Source organism: Saccopteryx bilineata, chromosome 2 (genome assembly GCF_036850765.1).
Source record: "Saccopteryx bilineata isolate mSacBil1 chromosome 2, mSacBil1_pri_phased_curated, whole genome shotgun sequence".
Lineage (NCBI taxonomy): Eukaryota > Metazoa > Chordata > Mammalia > Chiroptera > Emballonuridae > Saccopteryx > Saccopteryx bilineata.
The window spans coordinates 372,868,165-372,887,889 of NC_089491.1; the positions used below are offsets into that span (position 1 = coordinate 372,868,165).

Sequence of the window (19,725 nt, forward strand, 5' to 3'; positions counted from 1 at the left end):
CACATTATTCTCCGCTACCCAGCCCCGCCCCTGCCCCCATCCCCACTTTTGTCCATGACCACTAAGGCCTGATTCTTGGTGGATCACCACCTTGAGGTACCTTTCTGGCCTCCATCTACCTTCATTATACTTCCAACTCTGACCCCAACCCCGAGAAAAGACCGTGGACACGAAAGCTGTTGCTCACTATGGTGGTTTTATCAGGTCAGGCTAGGTTGGAACCCGTTTTAGAGCCGCGACTCCTGGGTCTCAAGGACTGTCCTGGCGGAGCTCCTGGAGAATGCAGCGAAGGGCACTGGCCTTGGACACACAACTTGCCCGAGGGGGTCGGGCAGCAGGTCATGGCAGCAGGATCCAGGTCCCGAGGTAGTAGCATTTGCTGGTGCATCTTCTGCTCCATGCGGTAGCTGCTTCCATCTGGGCTGTAACTCTCCATTTGCCGCTGGCCTATCACCATCAGGCACTGGCGATCCACTCGCACCACCAGCTCTTTGGGGGTGAAGCTGTGGGCATCCACCTTCATCTGGAAATGATTCTCCGTGTGGACATTGTCCCGCCTAGCTACATCATCCCTGAGCACCGGCAGCGTGGCACCCTGGTTCTGTTCTGCGAGGGCCGCACTGGGAGACTGGGACGCTACCCGACTCCCGTTGGGGAGACCGCTACCGACCTGCTGCATCCAAGTGAGCAACTGCTGTCCAAGGGTATGCGGCTCTCAGTATAGGGCTGGGTGCTCGAGCAGGACACGAGAGGATGATCTTCCTGCTGCCCAACCAGCAGCTCCACTCCTGCTCAGCGGGGATCCTTCCTCGGCAGAGGCAGAGTGGGAGTTCAAGGTCAGCTACCTCTATGGGTCATGTTGCCATTTGCCCTGGCGCGCCCGCTGCTGCTTTTATCCTGGACCCCGCCCCCTTTTGGGGGGGACCCTCGTCACCTCTGTCGGAGGGCCCAGTTGAATATGCTAAAGAAGGCTGGAGCTGTTACCAGCGAAGAGTGGAGATAACATTGAGCCATCAGGGGTCTTGCCCTTCCAAGAACCGGGCTTGGGGGCCATTAGAGTATGAGCACATAATTCCTTTTGGAACACCCTGCCTTTCTCTGATAGACCACAATCCTGTGACATCGCGGGGGGTGGGAGGTGGACACATCTTCCTGCTTCCTTTATTCATCCCATCTTGGGCCTGCTGTGCTGCAGGCTCAGGCTGGACTCAGGGACCACAAAGATTAAGACGAGGCCCAGCCCTCAAGGTGCCCCCAGGGCTGGAGGAGAGGCACTCCCATACAAAAAGGTTTCCTCCTCTGCTTCTTCATCCCCACTTTGGTAGCCTTGTTCGTGGCCACGGCCATGCCTCTGGTGCTCGGTACTTTTACAGTAAACCCTTTTTGTGCAAGTATAATGGACATACAGAAAAGTGCACAAAAGGGTAGAGTTGCCTTATCCCAAAGAGAACACACCTGTGTGACCACTTCACAGGCCAAGAAAAGAACTGTTGCCGCTTAATGTCTGCAGCTGCAATTTTGTCTCCGGAAACATGAGACTGGAGCAGGGTAGGGATGGGAGGCAGATATGCCAGGAAGCCAATTAGACCCCAGGCCTGTACTTCTAGGCTGGGGACTTGGGAGGAGTGCAGAGCCCACAAGTTCTCCATCCAAAAGCCCGCTTTCTGGGATGTTTCTCTTTATCTCCAAGAGGACAGCAATTTTGACTATCCTGGAAGACTTCGAGAGAGATTAAGAGTGAGGAGGAATCTATTTGGGGTGCTGGCTCGGGCCTTATTTGGCGGTCTGGGATTAAGAGGCAGCAAAGAAAAGTCTGGAAGGTGGAGGCAACGGGAGCAGCGGTGGAAGACTACAACTCCCATCGTGCTCTGAAACAGCGGCGCTTGCGCAGTAAGCGCCCGTTGCCCATGCGGCCCTAGGGCAGGGAGCGCCGCGCCGCGCTCCGCTGCGGGGGAGGCCATGGCGGAACCTTCCCAGGCTCCGGCCCCGGCTCCGGCCGCACAGCCTCGTACCCTCCAGTCCCCAGCCCCTGCCCCAACTCCGACTCCTACCCCCAGTCCGGCTACGGCGCCGACTCCGGCTCCCACTCCGGCACCAGCCCCCGCCCCCGCTGCAGCTCCAGCCGGGAGCACCGGGACTGGGGGGCCCGGGGTAGGAAGTGGGGGGACCGGGAGCGGGGGTGATCCGGCTCGGCCTGGCCTGAGCCAGCAGCAGCGCGCCAGCCAGAGGAAGGCGCAAGTTCGGGGACTGCCGCGCGCCAAGAAGCTTGAGAAGCTAGGGGTCTTCTCGGCTTGCAAGGTGGGGGCGGGGCCTGGTGTGAGAGGGGCGGGGCTTGGGACATCGACATCCTAGGGCTCGGGTGGCATGGAAAGCAAACCTCTGGCTAGGAGCGGCTCCTCGTCCCCGGGATACACACAGGGTTTTTGACTGATCCTCTGTCTCCAGGCCAATGAAACCTGCAAGTGTAATGGCTGGAAAAACCCCAAGCCCCCCACTGCACCCCGCATGGACCTGCAGCAGCCAGCTGCCAACCTAAGTGAGCTGTGCCGCAGCTGTGAACACCCCTTGGGTAAGACAGTTCCCTTGGAGCTGAGGGTGAGGGAGAAGCAGGTGCTGGCTTCTGCTTGGGCAGGATGACTTAAGCGCCACGAGCTTCATCTCTTAAAAAACTAAAGATGTCTTCTAAGGAGGGATTGGATTAGGAGTGTGTATGTCCCAAGGGAAGAGAAAGAAAATCTGCCAATAGCAAACATACGAAGGACCACCAGGGGCTGACACAGGAGCAGTCTTGTTGATGGTCATAGTGGTTGGAAGGACTGAGGGTGTATCTTGGCTGGTGATGAAGAGGGGCAGGAAGTCCTGTTGATCTCTTCTTTCCATTCTTCCCAACTCTACCACCTGTTCTTCTTGCAGCTGACCACGTGTCCCACCTGGAGAATGTGTCAGAGGATGAGATTAACCGGCTGTTGGGGATGGTGGTAGATGTGGAGAATCTGTTCATGTCTGTTCACAAGGAGGAGGACACGGACACTAAACAGGTCTATTTCTACCTCTTCAAGGTGAGCTTCCTCCAACTGAAAGTGAGTGAGCATAGGAGTTGAGATTGTGGGTGTGCAGCTCTGATCTCTGCTGACCTCTACCCCTTCCTCTCCTTCTTCCTCTTCCTCTTCCTCTTCCTCTTCCTCTTCCCCTTCCTCCAGCTTCTTCGAAAATGCATCCTGCAGATGACCCGGCCCGTGGTGGAGGGATCTCTGGGCAGCCCCCCATTTGAGAAGCCTAATATTGAGCAGGTGGGATGAAGAAGGGGCTAAGAGAATTGAGGGCATCTTGGAGGAGTGAGGAGCCTATTTTCTCTATCCTCCTCAAGCTGGGAATAGGGAAGAAGTTTCAAGAAGAGGAGATGTTTTGTGCTAACCTTAGGGTATGCATGGGGGTAGAGAGAGGACATGGTTTGTGTTCACAGAGAGCCTCAGAATGAGAGGAGAGCCTTGCCCCTGCCCTCAGAAAGCCTCTAGTTTTGGATAGGAAGCCCGTGCTGGCTGCTCACACCTCCTTCTGGGTTTTGTCCCCTGCCCACCCCTTCTCAGGGTGTGCTAAACTTTGTGCAGTACAAGTTCAGTCATCTGGCTCCCCGCGAGCGGCAGACAATGTTTGAACTCTCGAAGATGTTCTTACTCTGCCTTAACTACTGGAAGCTTGAGACACCTGCCCAATTTCGGCAGAGGTCTCAGGCTGAGGACGTGGCTACATACAAGGTCAATTATACCAGGTAGGCCCAGCCAGGGACAGCATGGGGAGAAACTTACTGGCTCAGCTTGGACTCCATGGTTCCCACTCTCACGACCTCCCACTCTCTGCAGATGGCTCTGTTACTGCCACGTGCCCCAGAGCTGCGATAGCCTTCCCCGCTATGAGACCACTCACGTCTTTGGACGAAGCCTTCTCCGCTCCATCTTCACCGTCACACGGCGGCAGTTGCTAGAGAAGTTCCGGGTGGAGAAGGACAAGCTGGTGCCTGAGAAGAGGACCCTCATCCTCACCCATTTCCCGAAGTAAGGCTCCTTCTGGCCTGTCAGGATTTTTCCCCAAGTTCATATCCTCCCTGTTGTCCCTCCCTTTTTTTTCCAGGAAGGCTTCCTGGACTGGTCCCTCCGCTTCCCTCCATGAGCCTTCTGGGATCTGGGTACCTGCCTGGCAGAGTTGCCCATGGCCCAGATGCAACTCGCTAGCATTAGCCTTTTTACTAGTCAGGGGACGACAGGTACATGGCCCGAGTGCTAACATGACCCCTGCCTACACCCCTGCCTATGCCCCTGGTAGACATTACCAGTTTTTTCTCCTGGGGCCTGGGCACAGCCTCAGAATCTTTCCCACCACAGCACTCCAAAAAAAACCCCAAAGAAACAACCAGCTTACAATTTAGGTGAAACCAATTTCTGCTCCCATTCCAGGTCTTCCTGAAAGATTTTCCTCTGTTGTTGCCATACCTTCCTTTCATATTAAAACTGCTTCATAACAATCCATCTCAGGAAGCCTTCACTGATTAATCCAGGCCCTCCAGTGCCCCTTCTGCGACCAGGTGGGAATACGGTGGCAGGAGGGCATAGATTCTGAGTCCCATCTTGATCCTGAGGCCCAGAGTGACTTGGTGTACTGCCTGGTCACACATTACAGGATGGCATCAGTTCAGACCTGTCTCCCTGTTCTGTAGACTATGGCCTCTGATCTCTGTTCTGGATTTGTCCTGTCTTCCTTTCTTCAACTAGGGTCTCCCAGAAGGCAGAGGGCTGTACCTCCCCCCCATCTGAAGGTGGAGGTTGTCTCTCTTCTTAGGCTCCTTGTTCCCTGAGGAGAGGGTCTGTCTCTCTGACCCACCTCCAGCCACCCTGGTGTCTGGCCCAGCTGCTCCCTCGATTGGACAGAGGAGTGGACATACTGTACCCTCCCACAGGTTCCTGTCCATGCTGGAGGAGGAGATCTACGGGGCAAACTCTCCGATCTGGGAGTCAGGCTTCACCATGCCGCCCTCGGAGGGGGCCCAGCTGGTGCCTCGGCCGGGTACGTGCCTCAGCAGGTTCTGCAGGATCTTTGCCTGGCCTTTCTGGCTGAGCATAGCCCCTTCTCTCCACCAACACCTTTGACACCCCCCCCCCCGGCCCCTGACTCTCATTCTTCTCTCTCAGCTACTGTCAGCGCAGCGGTTGTGCCCAACGCCCCCATCTTCAGCCCCACCATGGGTGGGGGCAACAACAGCTCCTTAAGTCTGGATTCCGGAAGTGCTGAGCCCATGCAAGGTGGGTCCTTGACCCCTGACCCTCACTCACTCCTCCCCCAGTCTCTCTAGCTGTCGCTAAGAGACCTCGCTTTCCTCCCCAGCAGGTGAGAAGAGGAAGCTTCCCGAGAGCCTGACCCTGGAGGATGCCAAGCGGCTTCGTGTGATGGGCGACATCCCCATGGAGTTAGTCAACGAGGTCATGCTCACCATCACTGACCCCGCGGCCATGCTGGGGCCCGAGGTAGACAGCCTGGCTTGCTGGCCAGCAGGAGTAGGGTGCCCTCGTGGACCCGAGAGCCTGGCTCACCACCCCTTCTCTGGTACCCAGACGAGCCTACTGTCAGCCAACGCGGCCCGGGACGAGACAGCGCGCCTGGAGGAGCGTCGTGGCATCATCGAATTCCATGTCATTGGCAACTCGCTGACACCCAAGGCCAACCGGCGGGTGTTGCTCTGGCTCGTGGGGTTGCAGAATGTCTTCTCCCATCAGCTGCCACGCATGCCCAAGGAGTATATCGCCCGCCTCGTCTTTGACCCGTGCGTTCCCAGGAAAGCCCCAGTCCCAGGGCACCACACCCTCGGCCTCCACACCCCTTGTCCAACTTCTGGAAATTCTTCCTCCTCAGTTCCCAGCCTTGAATACAGCTTAGGGCTCCAGGGCTGTGGGGACGTGGGTAGCATTTAGGGGACAGGTAGGGTCTGTGACCTGGCCCTTCTCCCCTCAGGAAGCACAAGACTCTGGCCTTGATCAAGGACGGGCGGGTCATTGGTGGGATCTGCTTCCGCATGTTTCCCACTCAGGGCTTCACAGAGATTGTCTTCTGTGCTGTCACCTCAAATGAGCAGGTCAAGGTGAGTGGATGGCCCAGCCCCGTTCCTGCCCCGTCCCACCACCTGCTTCAGAGCAGAGGACATGGTGATGTAGCAGACCCCAGCCCCTTTTAGTGGCCAGTTTCTCACTCACCCACAAGGTGGCACTTGTACTCTAAGAACGGTCAATTAAGAAAGCACCTGTTGACAATGGATCATGAGAATCAGTAACACTTTTAAATGGATGTCACTTTTCTTACATACATTGGGGAGTTACTAATTTTTATGGTCGCCTTACACTGGGCGACAGTCCTGGCTTTTATCCTTTCATTGTCACAACAGACGCTCTAGTAGGGTTCCCCGTTCTTTTTTTCATGACCCAATTCTGCATGGTGCTTCCTAGGTCCTGACACATGTGGAAGTCAGTGTCTCTTCAGGGTTCAAAGGCTGTGACAGTCAGGGTCCTTGGTATTCCCCTTACACGTTCTGAGGCCCAGGGACCAGGAACTAGTGGCCCGTGGATAGCAGCTTCTGCCTGACGTTGGCCACGTTTCCTCATGTTGAGTTTCAGTTTTTCCTTCTGTAAGTTGGCAGTAATACCTACCTCATGACTTCAACTTGGGACTTGGTCTTTAACTTGCACCTGGCTCAGAGCAAGTGCTTCGAAAACCAGTGTCTTTCAGTTTTCTCCTGGTAAACTCCCCTCCTCTGCCAGTCACCTTTCCGCCTTCCTGCCTTGGAGCCCCTGGCTATCCGTACTTCCTCTCCAATTTGCTCCCTCCTCCCTGGGTCCTCTTGAGCCCTGTGCAGCCCCAGGCCTGCCCCCTCCGCCACTGAAGTCCTGCTCCCTCCCCTGCAGGGCTATGGGACTCACCTGATGAACCACCTGAAGGAGTATCACATCAAACACAACATTCTTTACTTCCTCACCTACGCAGATGAGTACGCCATTGGCTACTTCAAAAAGCAGGTGACCCTCACCTCTCCCCCCACACTTGCCTGCCCCCTGAGGCAGGAGTCATTCCCTAGCCCCCTGGTGTGTATGGACTGGGAGTCCATTCAGGTCCCCTGTTCCCTACAGTGTCTGTAGGGATGTCCTTCCTGCCTGTCTTCCTCCCTCCTGCTGCTGCCCCAGGGGCCTGCAGGGCAATTGGCAGAATTGGGAGGTTCTTGGGGGTTAGGAGGGGCAGCTGACCTAGAGTCTTTCCAGGGACAGATTGGGCCTTGCGGGGACCAGCGGAGGGGACCTGGGAACTGGAGAGAGGAGACACGGCAGGCAGTGCCCCTCAAGTGCTTCTGGGGGAGGAGCTGTTAACGTTGGAAAAGTCTTGTTGATAGATTGAGTCATGACTCCCACTTCCTAGGGTTTCTCCAAGGATATCAAGGTGCCCAAGAGCCGCTACCTGGGCTACATCAAGGACTACGAAGGGGCAACCCTGATGGAGTGTGAGCTGAATCCCCGCATCCCCTACACGGAGCTCTCCCACATCATCAAGAAGCAGAAGGAGGTTGTGTGTGTGTGTGCACTCATCCATGGGGCTTTTTGTGGAATGTGTGTATGGGATGAGCACATGCGTAGGTGTGTACCTGTGTCCGTGCTTGTGCATATGTGAGGTCGGGCCGGGATCTCCGTTCTCACTCTGCGTCTTGGAGAAGTTAGGAGGAGCGGCAACTGGATTCAGGGGCGGAGGCTCTGACTGGCTCTGGGAGGGTAGGGTAGCTGCTGGGGCTGGATTGGCCCCTCAGACCCTGCCTTCCTCAGATCATCAAGAAGCTGATCGAGCGCAAACAGGCCCAGATTCGAAAGGTCTACCCCGGGCTCAGCTGCTTCAAGGAGGGAGTGAGGCAGATCCCTGTGGAGAGTGTCCCTGGCATTCGTAAGCAGGGCCCTTGGTGCGGGAGGGGCATGCGGCTTGGTGTGTGTACAGGCATTCTTAGATGTGTTCTCCACACTCCGCTTTGCAGGAGAGACGGGCTGGAAACCACTGGGGAAGGAGAAGGGGTGAGTGTTGTGTGGAGGGAGAGGTTGTTGGGGGAGGCGGAGCGACAGGAGCCTCAGACTTGTCATCTTTTGCCCCAGGAAGGAGCTGAAAGACCCTGACCAGCTCTACACAATCCTTAAAAACCTGCTGGCTCAGATCAAGGTGGGGAGACCAGGTTCCCTTCTGGGATTCCCTGCACCAATGGCTATGGCTTTATGACCCAGTGAGGGGTGGGTGACAGCCACGAGCTGGGCATGGGGCCCAGCGGGCCTGGCTCCAGCTTGGCTCTTCTCTCCAGTCACACCCCAGTGCCTGGCCCTTCATGGAGCCTGTGAAGAAGTCGGAGGCTCCTGACTACTACGAGGTCATCCGCTTCCCCATTGGTGAGGATGCTTCATCCCGACCCCTTCCACTTGTGCCTGCAAATTTGCTCATGTCTTCACTGGGCCTCACAGCCCCCTGTGACCCACTCTTAGCCTCTTAAAGGCATTCCCTTCTGTCCTGCTGCCCCAGACCTGAAGACCATGACGGAACGGCTCCGCAGCCGTTACTATGTGACCCGGAAGCTCTTTGTGGCTGACCTGCAGCGGGTCATTGCCAACTGCCGCGAGTACAACCCCCCAGACAGCGAGTACTGCCGCTGCGCCAGTGCCCTGGAGAAGTTCTTCTACTTCAAGCTGAAGGAGGGAGGGCTCATTGACAAGTAGACTCCAGCCTTGGACCATAGCCTATACCTTGAATGTCTCCATCTCAGGTTCTGATCTCATCTCTAGGGAGACCCCTGGTGCCCAGGTCCCTCTCGGCTTGAGACACTCCAGCCCCTGATCCTGCAGCCCTTGTTGGGCCCGTGGGCACCCCCAAGGCTGCAGTATTGTCCCACCCTGCATTGTGTCTGACCTTGGGAAGGGCCTCCTGGGTCTGGGGCTCAGCCCTTCTACAGAGACTGGTGTCCAGAGGGTAAACTGTGTCCAGTTCTAGTGGCTTTCAGCCCTGGTCCCTACAGAGCTATGGTGTCTTAGAGTCCTGAGCCTGGCCCGGTCACTGTTTCCTCGAGGGCAGGACTACCACTTTTAGATTGAGTCAGGGGGCTTCAGAGGTTAGAAGTTCAGCCTGGACTGGAGGGGCCATGCCTTGCCTTGCCCTGCACTGTTCTGTCTGTCCCCCAGGGGTGGGGGACATGGGGACCATTCATTTCCTGGCATTAATCCCTTGGAGGGATCAATAAAGCTCTTTTTTTTTTTCTCTGTGTGATTACTTCTTTAGTTGCGTCCCCACCTTAGCAGGCTAATCTTGCACCTTCTAGTAAGTTGGAGCCTGTTAAGTTCAGGTTGTGCTGAGGACACATCCCCAGCAAGCCTTATGCCTAGTGTGCCCCTGGGGCGACGGGGCTTGCCTGGCTGCAGCTGCCACCTCTCCCTGCGCCTGGTTCCTGGTCCAGGTGCTTGGACGGCATGAGTCCAAATCTCCCACTTGCTGCCTTTGCCTGGGTGACATGGTTACAGCTCACTCCAAAAGGAGTGGGGGTGGGGTGAGGAAGTGGATACTTCTCTCGGGAGGCAGGGGTGGCTGGCAGGACCCAGAAGTTAGAGTGCTTTCCTGTCAATCGCTGCTTTCCAGTCCTCACTCAGGCCAGTGGGGGGCGGGGAAGAGACACTGGGAGGCTGAGCTGGGCTGGCCCCTCCCCTCAGTTTCAGTTTTCATTTTCGATTCTAGCAGAGCTCAGGAGCTGGTATCTGGACTAAGCCAAGCAGGGCTGCCCGTGGCAGGTGGTACAGGTGAGGCTGGGCAGGGATCCGATGCAGTCTGTCTTACTCTCGCCTCCCCTCTAGGCCAGATCAGGTTCCTGGGAGGTGCCTTGTTCCACCTCTCAAGCAGGATGGAGCCTTGGGGAACGGGAGGTCTCTGCACCAGACTGAGCTGGCCAGGAGCATGTAGGGGGCAGATCTGAGGGAGGTTGGACCTAGGAGGGGCCCAGGAGGTCCAGAGGTCTGAGTCCTTTAATTCCCAGAATGGAGCTGCGACCCTACCAGTGGGAGGTGATCATGCCTGCCCTGGAAGGCAAGAACATCATCATATGGCTGCCCACGGGTGCTGGGAAGACCCGGGCGGCTGCTTACGTGGCCAAAAGGCATCTTGAGACTGTGGACGGAGCCAAGGTGGTTGTATTGGTCAACAGGGTAAGTGGCCTGCCCTCTCCTCAGTGAGTTCCCAGCTCAGACACCTCTCAAGACCCTCCAGAACTCCCGAGCTGCTGTGAGCGGTCCTAAGCTCCTTTTCTCACCCATCCCTGTCATTGCCTCCCCCCCCATTCCCTTGACCCAAATCCAGCTTCATCTCCTCATCCCCTCTGTACCCCCAGGTACACCTGGTGACCCAGCATTATGAGGAGTTTCGGCGCATGCTGGATGGGCGCTGGGCTATTAGAACCCTGAGTGGGGGCATGGAGTCACGACCTGGGTTTGGCCACGAGGCACAAAGGAATGACCTGCTCATCTGTACAGCTGAGCTGCTGCAGATGGCACTGACCAGCCGTGAGGAGGAGGAGCATGTGGAGCTCAATGGTGAGGGTTGTGTGCCCCTGATGCACCCCTGCCTGCCAACCTCAGGGCCCCTCTTCTAGTAAAGATGTTGGGAGATCTTGTGAGAGTGAGGACTTCCCCATTCACCAAGCCCCAGGATATGCCCTTGTAGAAAAAGAACTGGCTACAGTGGCGGGTCATAGGCAAGTCGCTTTCCCCAGCTTGAGCTTTAGTTTATTAATCTGTAAAACAGAGGTAAATCATCCCAACTGGCCATTCTCTGTGGTCTGGCTTCCAATTGTGAAGGGGGGAAGAAATTCTCAGATGAGTTTTGGAGCCACATGAAACAAAGCTTATGGGAGAAAGGGTTTTGCACGCTTTGGTTCACAGCCTTCCTTATGCGCCCCCAGCCTTCTCTCTTCTTGTGGTGGATGAGTGTCACCACACGCACAAAGACACTGTGTACAACATCATCCTGAGCCGGTACCTAGAGCATAAATTCCAGAGGACACAGCCCCTGCCGCAGGTGCTGGGTCTCACAGCCTCCCCTGGCACTGGCAGGGCCACCACGCTCGATGGAGCCATTGAACACATCCTGCAGGTCAGCTTGGCTTCTGTGACCCTCCCACCACTTTACCCACCAGGGACCTCCCAGGCCTGCCCTAGCGCGTGGCCACCGGCCCTAGCCCAGTTCACCCAGGCAGGGTCTGGACCCCTTCCTTGCCTAAATTCCAGCCTTCAAAGACTTCTTAGTGCACTTAAAAAGTTCCGTGTGACCTAACCCCTGCTCAAGTCTTCGACCTCGCTTCCTCTGCCCTCCGCCTCACTCCTGTATTGGCCTTCTCTCCGTGTCCTGAGCATGTCAGCCTTGTTCCCATCTCAGTGTCCTTGCACTTGCCATTCCTTCTGCCCTGGATGCCCTTTACCCTGTACTTTACCTGTCTGGCTGACCTTATTGTCATTCAGGGAACAGCTTAACTGTCACCCCTTGGAAGCCTTCCCTGATCACCCCCACTGTACTCTGTCATATCATCCAATTTTATTCTCTTCAGAGCTAGTTAACATGATCTGCAGTTCTCTCATTCTGTTGTTCTTTACTAGTTTATCAACAGTCTACTCAACTCTAATTTGAGATGCACTATATTTCGAGTACCTGGAACAGCACTAGGTACAGAGAAGACAAACAATGAATATTTATTGAATAAATGAATCCCCACCCCTAATAGCCCTGCCTCAGCTGGGACCCGTCCTGCCCCAAAGTTCTGCCCCTTGTCCCTACAAGACCCCCCCCCATTTCAGTGAACTCCTCTCTCTTGCCTCAGCTCTGTGCCAACCTGGACACATGGCGCATCATGTCACCCCAGACCTCCCGCCCCCAGCTGCAGGAGCACAGCCGTGAGCCCTGCAAACAGTACAACCTCTGCCAAAGGCGCAGCCAGGTGTGTGGAAGGAAGAGTGGGGCTGGGCTTGGGTGGGGGGTGCAATTAGGGCACCTGGGGTTGACCCTTGACTCCACCCTCTGAGACTGCAGGTTACTTGTTTATGTATCTGAGTGTCCACTTCTTTCTGTGAAATGGGGCAGATCCTACTGTTTGGTTTCACTCAGGTGTCACCATAGACATCTGTCACACATCTGGGCATGCATTAGAGTGCTTTGCAAGTCATAAAGCTGGGGCAGTTTGTAATGAGGCTGTTCCAAGCTCTTTCCTGCGGTGTGGACACTGACTGGTGTCTGCTATGACAGGCTGGACAAGGACTGGACATCACTGTGCTCAGGCCAGAGGTCAAGGGCATATATAGGGTGGAGACAGAACAGGGGCCAGGTGCAGAAACCTGACCCGTGCCTCCAGCCAGGACTCTGTCCCACCACAGCAGCATAGAAATTCCATCATGCCCTCACTTTCTCGTCTAGGACCCGTTTGGGGACATGCTGAAGAAGCTCATGGAACAAATCCATGACAACCTGGAGATGCCTGAGTTGAAGCAGGACTTTGGGACACAGACGTATGAGCAGCAGGTGGTGGAGCTGAGCCAGACCGGTAAGAAGGGAAGACGGGAGGACTATATGGTGCCTCCAGGACCCGGCCTGCCTGGGCGGAGCCTCTAGGGGGTGGGGCTCAGTATTTGGGGCGGAGTCTAGGCAGAAATAGGCCCTGGGGGCGTGGCCGCTCAGACCTTGACTCCCTGCGGGTTTGCAGCGGCTGAGGCCGGGCTCCTGCAGAGGCGGGTATATGCGCTTCACCTGCGACGCTACAACGACGCGCTCCTCATCCACGACACGGTCCGCGCTGTGGACGCCCTGGCCGCACTGCAGAGTTTCTACCACTGGGAGCGCACCACTAAGACCCAGATCCTGCGTGCTGAGCGCTGGCTGCTGGCACTGTTCGATGGTGAGGCTTCTCTGGAGGAGGTGTGTTGGGAAAAGAGGTCAGAGGCCAGCCGAGCGCAGGCACAAACTCGAATTGGAAAGGTTCCAACAAGAGTCCTCAGGCCCTATTTTTCTAACCAAAAGTCAAGGCTGTGGATATGACAAAAGATGTATGCCCTCATTTGTGAAGGTTTACATAGGTTTAAAAACTAATACTGTATATGTTATTGACAAAAAGTTTTTGAAAACCATTTAATTGGAACTGTCCCTGAAAGTCTAGTGTGTGTGGTACCTTTAAACTGGAAAAGTGAGGTGGTCAGAGGGTGAAATTTAAGGCTAGAGGCCTCAGCACAGCTGAGGACAAGGATCTTTCTGAAGAAACCTGACGTTGAATCAGTTCTGGGTTGCAGAGGTAAGCATCAAAGGTCAAGGGTTGTCCTGGTAGCAGGGTTGAAGACGGGTGCTGGATAAGGTATGTGAGCAAAGGATTCTTGACTGTAGGCCTCTGGTGTAAGGCTGGCCGGCCTTGAGGCTGGGCAGGCAGAGGTTATTCTTACCTGTGTTCTTGGTACTGCTCAGAGGAAATTCGGCAGAAGCAAGTATCCTCAGGCCCCCTCTGGACTCCTGCAATCTTGTCCCTGTGGGCCACCCACTGCCACATCCTGCCCACTTCCAACCTGAGTCCTGCACCTCTGATTTTGGGCTTGTCCGGCAGACCACAAGAATGAGCTGACTCGCCTGGCAACTCATGGCCCAGAGAACCCCAAACTGGAGACTCTGGAACAGATCCTGCAGGAGCAGTTCGGAAGCCCGGGCAGCCCCCGGGGCATCATCTTCACACGCACCCGCCAGAGTGCCCACTCCCTCCTGCTCTGGCTCAAGCAGCAGCCAAATCTGCAGACAGTGGACATCAGGCCCCAGCTGCTGATTGGAGCTGGTAACAGCAGCCAGAATGAGCGCATGACCCAGGTATGGGCTTTGGGGAAAGGAGGTGGGGCTGGGGCGTTCCCTTAGGGGAGAAGAGGAGAGAGTCTTCAGCACAGAGAAATGGGGGTACCGATTATCCCCAGGCAGAGGATAGAGCTGAGACACATGGACACTGAAATCCCAGGACTGACAGTTCCCCAGGTCTGAGGGTCTCTGGCTGCAGAGGGGCAGCAACCTGAGCATCTGCAGGGAAAGAAGTGAGTGATGTCCTCAGGACAGAGGGTCAGGAATCTGGAGTCCCTTGTGGGAGAATAACAGTCCCCAAGAGCTCCTAGAGCACAGGGGCAGGGACCCTTAGGAGTCCCAAGAGGAGAGAGAGGTTAAATGTTCAGCTGGGAAGAGGGCCAAGATCCTGGGGGTTCTTGGAGATTGAGGTGGAGACTCAGGGTCCCTCAAAAAAAAAGGGACCAAGACTAGTAAAAGGACTGACCCAGGAGAGACTGGGCTAGCAAGAGGATAGGACTGAAGCCACCTCATGTACCATCCTTTTTTTCCTCCCTTACTCCCAGAGGGACCAGCAAGATGTTATCCACAAGTTCCGGGATGGCAGCCTGAACCTCCTGGTGGCCACGAGTGTGGCAGAAGAGGGACTGGACATCCCCCAGTGCAATGTGATTGTGCGCTATGGGCTCTTGACTAATGAGATCTCCATGGTCCAGGTGCCCACCCACCCCCCGAACAGTCCTGAAAGGGTCATGTGTGGAAACCTAGCCCCACTCAGGCCCCCTCTCATCTCCCTACCCAGGCAAGGGGTCGTGCCCGGGCCGATCAGAGTGTGTACTCATTCGTGGCAGTCCAAAGCAGCCGGGAGGTGCGGCGGGAGCGGACCAACGAGGCACTAGAGGCTCTGATGGAACGGGCCGTGGCTGCCGTGCAGCAGATGGACCAGGCTGAGTACGAGGCCAAGGTCTGTGGGCAGTCCCTGTGCCCTGTGGGGCAGGGGGCTATAGACATTCTGCCTGGAAGGCCTCATGCAAACACACACACACCCCTCCGCCTCCTTTCTCTGGGAGCCAACTTGGCCCACCTGGTGAAGGTCTGAATCCAGGGAAGGGTAGAGGCCGGGGATGGCGTTGCCAGGAAGACAATGGCTGTTTTTCCACAATGCCTTGGGAACAGGCTCCATCTTGCTTTTAAGTTACCTTCATCACCAAATACTTTGTGTATCTTTGACAACCACCTTTCAGCTCTTCTGGAACCAAGCAGAAGGGGAACAAAATTAAAAAAAAAAAACAAACCCTGCACAACGTAAGCCCAGAACCAGGACTCAAATCAGTCCCCTGAATAGAGTCACCATTGTTCAGCCCCGCACAGCATTGTCCCTGTTTACTGCTGTCGTCCAGAGTAATGGGACCCGATGTTAGAGTCAGAGAAGCAATTTTCCACAAAACCCTCCGAAGTGGGGGCAGAGATTCAGTGGGAAAACTTGCCCGGCTCCCATTGTTGCCCCCAATCCAATATTAGTTTTCTCTACTGAGCTGCTTCTGAAAGCCCCAGGAAGGGTTGAGGAAAGTCTCTCCGGGCACTAACAATCTGAGTGAGGCCTTTGGGAACCCTTTGTTCCCCTGGGCATTCCTGCAGTTGAGTATCTTGGGCCAAAGCCGTGCCTGGTGTCCCCTCCCACCCTAGGTCCGGGACCTGCAACGGGCAGCTGTGGTCAGGCGAGCGGTCAAGGCGGCCCAGCAGGAGAGCCAGCGGCAGCAGTTCCTGGCAGAGCAAGTGCAGCTCCTCTGCATCAACTGCATGGTGGCCGTGGGCCACGGGAGCGACCTGCGGAAGGTGGAGGGCTCCCACCACGTCAATGTGAACCCCAACTTCTCGTGAGAACCTTGGAAGGGGCTGTCTGGGTGAAGGGAAGGGTGGGGTGCATTATGAGTTTGGGAGGCTAAAGAGCATTTTAACAAGTACCGAGTTTGCATTTTCACAATAGTCTGGTTAGATCGGGTTTATCACCACCCTGTTTCACAGGTGAGGAAGTAGAGGCTCAGAGGGGCTCAGTAACGTGCCCAGACTCCCACAGCCACTATGTGGTTGAGCAAGAGTTGGAATTCAGGATGCCAAATGCTAGTTTGAGGGGCCACAAACTAGCCCCCTGGTCCTACATACTCTGAAGACATCAAGAGGGGCTGTTTGTCCCTGAGCCATCCCCTCATCCTCTGCTTCCTAGAGGGTAGTCTTCCCCTATCCTCCATTCATTTATTTATTAAGTAAGTATTTATTAGGTACTTACTGTGTGCCAGGCCACCATGCCAAGGGTATTTACACATTTTCTCTCGTTCGAGGAGGTAGCAACCAGGTCTTGAGGGCTGGATTGGGCTTGACTGTGAGAAGATGAGGATAGGCAGGAGTGATGGGCTGGGAGTAACGGTGGTTGACTTGATCGGAAGAGCTTGTGAAGGATGAGATTCTGCAGACAGACAGACTAGCCTTTGGAGGACCTTGAAGGTCAGACTTGAAACTTAAGCTTTTATCCTGTAGGCAGTGAGGCGACTTGGATGGATTTTGAGCAAAGGGGTGTCAGATTTACATTTTTAGATCACTCTGGCAGTTGGCAGAAGGATAGTGTGGGGGTGGGAGTAAGGCTGGAATGGGGTGGAAGGGTGGGGCAGGAAGGTCCATTGGGAAACTGTTAGATCATCCAGGTGGGTAGTGCTGAGGCCTGAACTTGGGCGGAAGGAAATGGAGTGGAGGCAGCACAGGCAGAGCTTCCTGAAGTCTCTGTGCCTCTTGACAGGCAGGAATGCCAAGGCTCAGGCAGAGGCTCAGCAAGTAGGATGGCATGTGGTCTGGAACTGGGGGTCCATGAGGCTGTGGCCACGCCCATTCCTTTCTAGGGTCTACTACAATGTCTCCACGAAGCCTGTGGTCATGGACAGAGTCTTCAAGGACTGGATACCTGGGGGTGTTGTTAGCTGCAAGAACTGTGGGGAAGTAAGTGCTGGGGCCGTGGCCCTTAGCTCCAGTTTTTAGAAGTCCTCATTCTGAGCAGGAGGCCCAGTGTCTACCATCAGGGTGTCCTCAGTGGGATGGGGAGACAGCCTTGCCCCAGGAGTCCCCAGTCTGAAGAGAGTGGTCCAGCCCCTAATTTAGGGAGCCCACAGTATGATGAGATGGGAGACATAAGCCCTGCACTCAGAGACCCTAACTTGAGGAGAGAAGCCAGTCTGAGGGCAGACACCCAGACCCACTGTCTCTGTCCCACCCCCAGCCCTGGGGTCTGCAGATAATCTACAAGTCAGTGAAGCTGCCGGCTCTCAAAGTCCGCGCCATGCTGCTGGAGACACCGCGAGGACGGATCCAGGCCAAGAAGTGGTCCCGTGTGCCCTTCCCAGTGCCTGACTTGGACTACCTGCAGGACTGTACCCAGGGCCTGTCAGACCTCTCCCTGGACTAACCATTTTATCACTGCAGTACCCATCTCAGGCTGTAGAGGGCAGGAGAATCTGCAGCAGGCGTCATCTTCCCCTGAGCAAAGTCTGGGTGCAGGTTCCTCTTGCCTGAGTCACCAGCTCAGGGCTGGGTGATGACTAGCCACAGAAGAACCCCAGGTGCCCAGGCTGGCTTCAGCTCCCACATTGAGGAAGCAGCTGAAGGACCACAGCTCACTGACCCTCCTCACACTCACTCATACTTTCTTTCTTTTTTTCCCAGAGACAGAGTCAGAGAGAGGGATAGACATATGAGAAGCATCAGTCATTAGTTTTTCGTTGCGCATTGCGACACCTTAGTTATTTATTGATTGTTTTCTCATATGTGCCTTGACCATGGGCCTTCAGCAGACCGAGTAACCCCTTGCTCGAGCCAGGGACCTTGGGTCCAAGCTGGTGAGCTTTTGCTCAAACCAGATGAGCCTGCGCTCAAGCTGGCGACCTCAGGGTCTTGAACCTGGTCCTCCGCATCCCAGTCCGATGCTCTATCCACTGTGCCACCACCCGATCAGGCTCACTAATACTTTCATACACACTGGCTGGAGTGAGAGTGGGCAGGGCGAGAACAGAGGCAGGAGAATGCCCACACTATATAGTACTGCCCCTTTAACCATGGTTTCGCTTTTGCAGTTTGTTACTCACAATTAACTGTAGTTCAAAAATATTAAATGGAAAATTCCAGAACTAAACAATGTATAAGTTTCAAATTGCACACCATTCTGAGTAGCATGATAAAATCTTGCGCTGTCCTGCTCTGTCCCACCCGGGACGTGAATTTTCCCTTCGTCCAGCATAACTATGCTGTACATGCTATCTGCCTGGCAGTCGCTTTAGTAGCCATCTGGGTTATCAGACCGTCTGTCAAGGTTTCACAGTGCTTGCATTCAAGTAACCTTTCTACTAGCCTAACCCTACATCACAATGCCTACGTCATTCACCTCACTTCTCATCACAGGGGTGTTGAATCATCTCACATCACAAGAAGATGAGTACAATGTTTTGAGAGAGACCACATTTACATCACTTTTATTACGGTACCTTTTATAATTGTTCAGTTTTATTAGTTGTTAATCTCCTAGTGTACCTCGTTTATAAATGAAGCCTTATTAAAGGTCTGTATGAATAGGGGGAGATGCAGTATATGTAGAGTTTGGCACTGTCTGTGATTTCAGGCATCCACTGGCGATCTTGGAACGTCCCCATGGATAAGGGGACAACTGTGCTAGGAACCACTATAGTTCCCTTGGCCCTTTGACATTCTTTCCCCGCAAGTCTGTCCCCATTTTTTGAGATTCTTCATAAATTAAAAACAAAGAAATGGGAAGTGGTGTAGAAAATGTATGGCATTTTAAAAACAGATTTGTTGAGTAAGTGACAAAATAAACTGTACATATTTATAGCATTTAATCTGATAAGTTTTTTTTATTCATTTTAGAGAGGAAGGGGGGGAGAGAGAGAGAGAGAAAGAGAGAGGAGCAGGAAGCATCAACTCCCATATGTGCGTTGACCAGGCAAGCCAGGGTTTTTTTTTTTGTTTGTTTTTTGTATTTTTCTGAAGCTGGAAACGGGGAGAGACAGACTCCCGCATGCGCCCGACCGGGATCCACCCGGCATGCCCACCAGGGGGCGACGCTCTGCCCCTCCGGGGCATCGCTCTGCCACGACCAGAGCCACTCTAGCGCCTGGGGCAGAGGCCAAGGAGCCATCCCCAGTGCCCGGGCCATCTTTGCTCCAGTGGAGCCTTGGCTGCGGGAGGGGAAGAGAGAGACAGAGAGGAAGGAGGGGGGCAAGGGAGAAGCAAATGGGTGCTTCTCCTATGTGCCCTGGCCGGGAATCGAACCCGGGTCCCCCGCACGCCAGGCCGACGCTCTACCGCTGAGCCAACCGGCCAGGGCCAAGCCAGGGTTTTGAACCGGCAACCTCAGCGTTTCCAGGTTGACACTTTATCCACTGCGCCACCACAGGTCAGGCTAATCTGATAAGTTTTAATGTATGTATGCATGTATGCTCCTCTACAATCAAGATAATGAACACAGCCATCATCCTCAAAATTTACCTTGTGCCCATTATAAGCCCTCCCTTCTCCCCTCCCATCCACCAATCTGCATTTTTTTTGTGTGTGACAGAGACAGAAAGAGAGACCAAGAGAGGAACAGATAGGGACAGACAGGAAGGGAGAGAGATGAGAAGCATCAATTCTTTGTTGCAGCACCTTAGTTGTTCATTGATTGCTTTATCATATGTGCCTTGACCAGGGGGCTACAGCAGATCGAGTGACCCCTTGCTCAAGCCGGCGACCTTGGGCTCAAGCTGGTGAGCCTTGCATGAACCAGATGAGCCTGCGCTCAAGCCGGTG

The 19,725-nt window shown here is 54.9% G+C and overlaps 3 protein-coding genes across 4 annotated transcripts; 2 read left to right on the top strand and 1 right to left on the bottom strand.

The window, feature by feature from the left end:
* Positions 1-205: 205 nt before the first annotated feature.
* On the bottom strand, positions 206-679 carry HSPB9 (heat shock protein family B (small) member 9). Its single transcript, XM_066255415.1, has one exon. The coding sequence runs from the start codon at positions 677-679 to the stop codon at positions 206-208; it is 474 nt and encodes a 157-aa protein (XP_066111512.1).
* A 1,186-nt stretch (positions 680-1,865) lies between these two features.
* On the top strand, positions 1,866-9,289 carry KAT2A (lysine acetyltransferase 2A). Of its 2 annotated transcripts, none has more exons than XM_066263611.1 (18): positions 1,866-2,298; positions 2,446-2,569; positions 2,914-3,059; positions 3,201-3,290; positions 3,588-3,769; positions 3,861-4,052; positions 4,952-5,058; positions 5,184-5,294; positions 5,377-5,516; positions 5,604-5,812; positions 6,001-6,127; positions 6,945-7,055; positions 7,450-7,593; positions 7,848-7,962; positions 8,051-8,087; positions 8,166-8,229; positions 8,366-8,450; positions 8,581-9,289. In XM_066263611.1, exons 1-18 carry the CDS (start codon positions 1,960-1,962, stop codon positions 8,772-8,774), a joined length of 2,517 nt encoding a protein of 838 aa, XP_066119708.1. In that variant the 5' UTR covers positions 1,866-1,959; the 3' UTR covers positions 8,775-9,289. The 2 variants fall into 2 exon arrangements, with proteins under 2 accessions (XP_066119708.1, XP_066119709.1); XM_066263612.1 differs by having other exon boundaries at positions 1,868-2,298; positions 5,380-5,516.
* A 471-nt stretch (positions 9,290-9,760) lies between these two features.
* DHX58 (DExH-box helicase 58) lies at positions 9,761-18,755 on the top strand. Its single transcript, XM_066263613.1, has 13 exons — positions 9,761-9,842; positions 10,076-10,244; positions 10,427-10,628; positions 10,997-11,187; positions 11,909-12,025; positions 12,499-12,625; positions 12,785-12,976; positions 13,670-13,923; positions 14,451-14,600; positions 14,687-14,848; positions 15,571-15,761; positions 16,776-16,872; positions 17,150-18,755. The coding sequence occupies exons 2-13, from the start codon at positions 10,077-10,079 to the stop codon at positions 17,333-17,335; spliced, it is 2,037 nt and encodes a 678-aa protein (XP_066119710.1). The 5' UTR covers positions 9,761-9,842; position 10,076; the 3' UTR covers positions 17,336-18,755.
* The last annotated feature ends 970 nt before the right edge of the window (positions 18,756-19,725 follow it).

Coding starts and splice junctions, on each gene's coding strand:
- HSPB9 (XM_066255415.1), bottom strand. CDS start 679: ATGCAGCAGGTCGGTAGCGGTCTCCCCAACGGGAGTCGGGTAGCGTCC.
- KAT2A (XM_066263611.1), top strand. CDS start 1,960: ATGGCGGAACCTTCCCAGGCTCCGGCCCCGGCTCCGGCCGCACAGCCT. Junction 2,299..2,445: donor GGGTCTTCTCGGCTTGCAAG/GTGGGGGCGGGG, acceptor CTCTGTCTCCAG/GCCAATGAAACCTGCAAGTG. Junction 6,128..6,944: donor CCTCAAATGAGCAGGTCAAG/GTGAGTGGATGG, acceptor CCTCCCCTGCAG/GGCTATGGGACTCACCTGAT.
- DHX58 (XM_066263613.1), top strand. CDS start 10,077: ATGGAGCTGCGACCCTACCAGTGGGAGGTGATCATGCCTGCCCTGGAA. Junction 10,629..10,996: donor GGAGCATGTGGAGCTCAATG/GTGAGGGTTGTG, acceptor ATGCGCCCCCAG/CCTTCTCTCTTCTTGTGGTG. Junction 16,873..17,149: donor GCTGCAAGAACTGTGGGGAA/GTAAGTGCTGGG, acceptor TCCCACCCCCAG/CCCTGGGGTCTGCAGATAAT.